Consider the following 3,873-nt stretch of genomic DNA (forward strand, 5'->3'; position numbering starts at 1 on the left):
AGATAGATAGATAGATAGATAGATAGATAGATAGATAGATAGATAGATAGATAGATAGATAGATAGATAGATAGATAGATAGGATAGAAAAATGGATAGATTGAATGATAGATAGATAGACAGACAGACAGACAGAATGATAGATACACAGTACGATAGATGATAGATGGATAGATACAGTTTTGTAGATAGATAGACAGACAGACAGATAGAACGATAGATACACAGTACGATAGATAGTACGATAGACAGACAGACACAGTTTTGTAGACAGACAGACAGACAGACAGACAGACACAGTTTTGTAGACAGACAGCGAGATAGATAGAACAATGGATAGAGCAACAGATAGATTGAACAATAGATACACAGAATGATAGATATATACACAGATAGATAGATAGATAGATAGATAGATAGATAGATAGATAGATAGATACAGACAGAGAGTTTTGTAGACAGGCAGACAGACAGATAGAACGAGATACACAGTATGATAGATAGCTAGATGGATAGATGGATAGAGTTTTGTAGACAGACAGACAGACAGACAGACAGACAGACAGACAGACAGACAGACAGATAGACAGATAGACAGATAGACAGATAGATAGATAGACAGATAGATAGATAGATAGATACAGTTTTGTAGACAGGCAGACAGACAGACAGATAGAATGATATACACAGTATGATAGATAGTACGATAGATAGCTAGATGGATAGATGGATAGATGGATAGAGTTTTGTAGATAGACAGACAGATAGATAGATAGATTGATAGATAGGACACAGTTTTGTAGACAGACAGACAGACAGACAGACAGATAGATAGAGCAACAGATAGACTGAACAACAGACAGACAGACAGACAGACAGATAGATAGATAGACACTACGATAGACAGACAGACAGACAGACAGACAGACAGACAGACAGATAGACAGAGACAGACAGACAGACAGACAGACAGACAGATAGATAGATAGATAGATAGATAGATAGATAGATAGATAGATAGATACAGTTTTGTAGACAGGCAGACAGACAGACAGATAGAATGATATACACAGTATGATAGATAGTACGATAGATAGCTAGATGGATAGATGGATAGATGGATAGAGTTTTGTAGATAGACAGACAGACAGACAGATAGATAGATAGATTGATAGATAGGACACAGTTTTGTAGACAGACAGACAGACAGACAGACAGATAGATAGAGCAACAGATAGACTGAACAACAGACAGACAGACAGACAGACAGACAGATAGACACTAACTACGATAGACAGACAGACAGACAGACAGACAGACAGACAGACAGATAGACAGATAGATAGATAGATAGATAGATAGATAGATAGATAGATAGATAGATAGATTTAGTTAAATATAGTTAGATCTATATACTTCAATAAAATATTGCACAGCTATATGTAACAATATAAAATACGAAAGTAGCAGAGGTCCACCTCCTTCCCGATAGGCATACCACTGCCCAGCCCAGCTGTGAGACCGATGACTTTAGCCACAAACGCCTTGAGCGTCAGATACTCCTTTAACACCACGCCTCTGAGGATGGTCTTGAGTTCAGGAATCCCCGAGCCTGAGGGACAGAGAAAAGATTTTCAAGAGAGAGGGAGTGATGCGCATGAAATTAATCCGTAAAACATAAACACAATTTCACACAGAGTGTAGATCTTGTCACACTGATTATAAAAGATGAAAAAAGATTGGCGTGTATCCTCCAGTCTGATGTGGAGCACATGAGAAAGCTATCAAAACAATTGTGGTGAGGAGAGGTGAGAGAAAGAAAGCGAAAACGAGACCGTGATGATCACATCTTGAAAAGAGGGCAGGAAGATTTGAAGTGTTGTGGGTGGTTGAGGACAAAAACGAGACAAAAATATAATATAAAGCATAATAGCTGAGTACAAATGACAGAACAGAGGGACACAAACATGATTTGTGACATTGTGAGCAGAGAACCAGAATAGAGATGAGAATGCAAGGGTAAAGAACAGGACAAACAGAAATAATACAGGGTAATAAAAGCAGGAATGAGAGGACGTACATAATACGATATACACAAACCTATAGCTTGTGGAGAGACCAGATGACAGAAGAGGGATGCAAACACGACAAGAATGATGGGATATGAGACCCAGGCCAGATACTGCAGAGCCACATTCCCCTTCAGCTCTCCGTACATCCACTTATATGCTGACAGAGAAAAACAGAAAGGTTGAGAAAAGTTTCACTGTTGGACATTTTTTATTTGCTCACATTTATAATACAACACATCAAATTGGGTGTTGATTAAATTTAATAAATTATACTTAATGGGGTCCTATTATGCTTTTTCACTTTTTCAACTTTAGTTAGTCTGTATTGTTGCTGTTTGAGCATAAAAAAGATCTGTGAAGTTACAAAGCTCAAAGTCCAATTCAAAAGAAGATATTTTATTTAACAGAAATCACTTTTCAAAAACTACAAGAACGACTCGTCTGGACTACAACAACGCATATTTTCCGGGATTTGTGATATCACAAATATCAACGAATGAGACAAGACAACGAGTGTTATCACTATGTCGGAGACACGCTAGCTTTCCCAAGGCAGATGAACTTACAATCATCTGGGTTTAAATTAAAACTATTCGAGGCGTTCATGCCAGACTGGGGAGAGAGGTGTTATAATAATGTAAAATATGTGAAAAATAATGTTTTTCGAACAACCTAGTATAGCCTGTTCCAGTACACCCCCAAAACAAAATCAAGACTTTGTAAAAGAGCATAATAGGACCCCTTTAACATAAAAATTTACACTATTTAGGTTTAATTAAGGCACAAATGTGTATCTTTGAGAATACTTCCTTGGTGACAAGGTGATGTATCCTTAAATATACAATTTTTGCTATTTTCTTCGGACAGTTTTTAATGCATATACTGCATACTGTAACAATTATTATAAAGTTTGACTTGTATAACTAGTTCTGATTATTCTTATTATTCCTGATTGGCTGATCCGAGCCTACCACAATCATGTGTATTACAGTATAAGGTATTGTGAATGCATTTACAATACCTTTATTATTTCATTTTGGCATGACAATTGGCAAGAGAATTGTCCTTATGAGATAGCTCTGTCTCTGTTCCCAGTATCAGTAATTGGCTCTCTGAGGTGATGTCCTCTCTTCAACTCCAAAGAATAGATTTTCTCAGAATTGGCAGTCACATTAAATCAGAGCCATAACTTGCAAGTTGGCCAGTGATGACCTTTGATTTGGGCCACCACGCCATATTACAAGTGGGGGACTTGTTTTTTGCATTTAAATGTAGAGAATATAAATGAACTTGATTAAAAGAAAACCTTTCAAAGGGATAATTCACCCTGAAATGAAAACTGTCATTGTTTAGTCATCCTGGAAAAGGTTTGAGAATCAATTCTCACTATTAACTTATTAATAATGTTCTTATTCTGCTGGATCTATCTGCTGCTTTTGATGTCAATGTCAATCATCAGATCCTCCTGCCTGCCCTCTCATCACTGGGCATCACAGGGATTCCACTTCGCTGGTTTGAATCCTATCTCACTGGTAGATCTTTCAGGGTGGCCTAGGGAAGGGAGGGATCCAAAGCACATCAACTGGTCACTGGGGTTCCTCAGGGATCAGTTCTTGGATCCCTCCTCTTCTCCATATACACTGCATCACTGGGTCCCATCATACAGGCACATGGCTTCTCCTACCATTGCTATGCTGATGACACACAGCTCTATCTCTCATTTCAACCAGACGATCCAACAGTAGCCACACAGATCTCAGGCTGCCTGGCAGACATCTCGGCATGGATGAAAGAACATCAC

At 38.1% G+C, this 3,873-nt stretch overlaps 1 protein-coding gene across 1 annotated transcript in view; it reads right to left on the reverse strand.

Moving 5' to 3' along the window:
* LOC107596673 (chloride channel protein 1-like) overlaps positions 1–3,873 on the reverse strand; it is a 47,065-nt gene that overhangs the window by 25,954 nt on the left and 17,238 nt on the right. The window contains exons 4-5 of the mRNA XM_016287467.1: positions 2,101–2,229; positions 1,479–1,612 (exon numbers count right to left, since the gene is read on the reverse strand). Of these exons, the coding sequence (XP_016142953.1) occupies positions 1,479–1,612; positions 2,101–2,229 (263 nt within the window). The remainder of the gene's footprint in view (positions 1–1,478; positions 1,613–2,100; positions 2,230–3,873) is intronic.

This window comes from Sinocyclocheilus grahami, unplaced genomic scaffold, assembly GCF_001515645.1.
Source record: "Sinocyclocheilus grahami isolate Dianchi unplaced genomic scaffold, SAMN03320097.WGS_v1.1 scaffold222.1, whole genome shotgun sequence".
Lineage (NCBI taxonomy): Eukaryota > Metazoa > Chordata > Actinopteri > Cypriniformes > Cyprinidae > Sinocyclocheilus > Sinocyclocheilus grahami.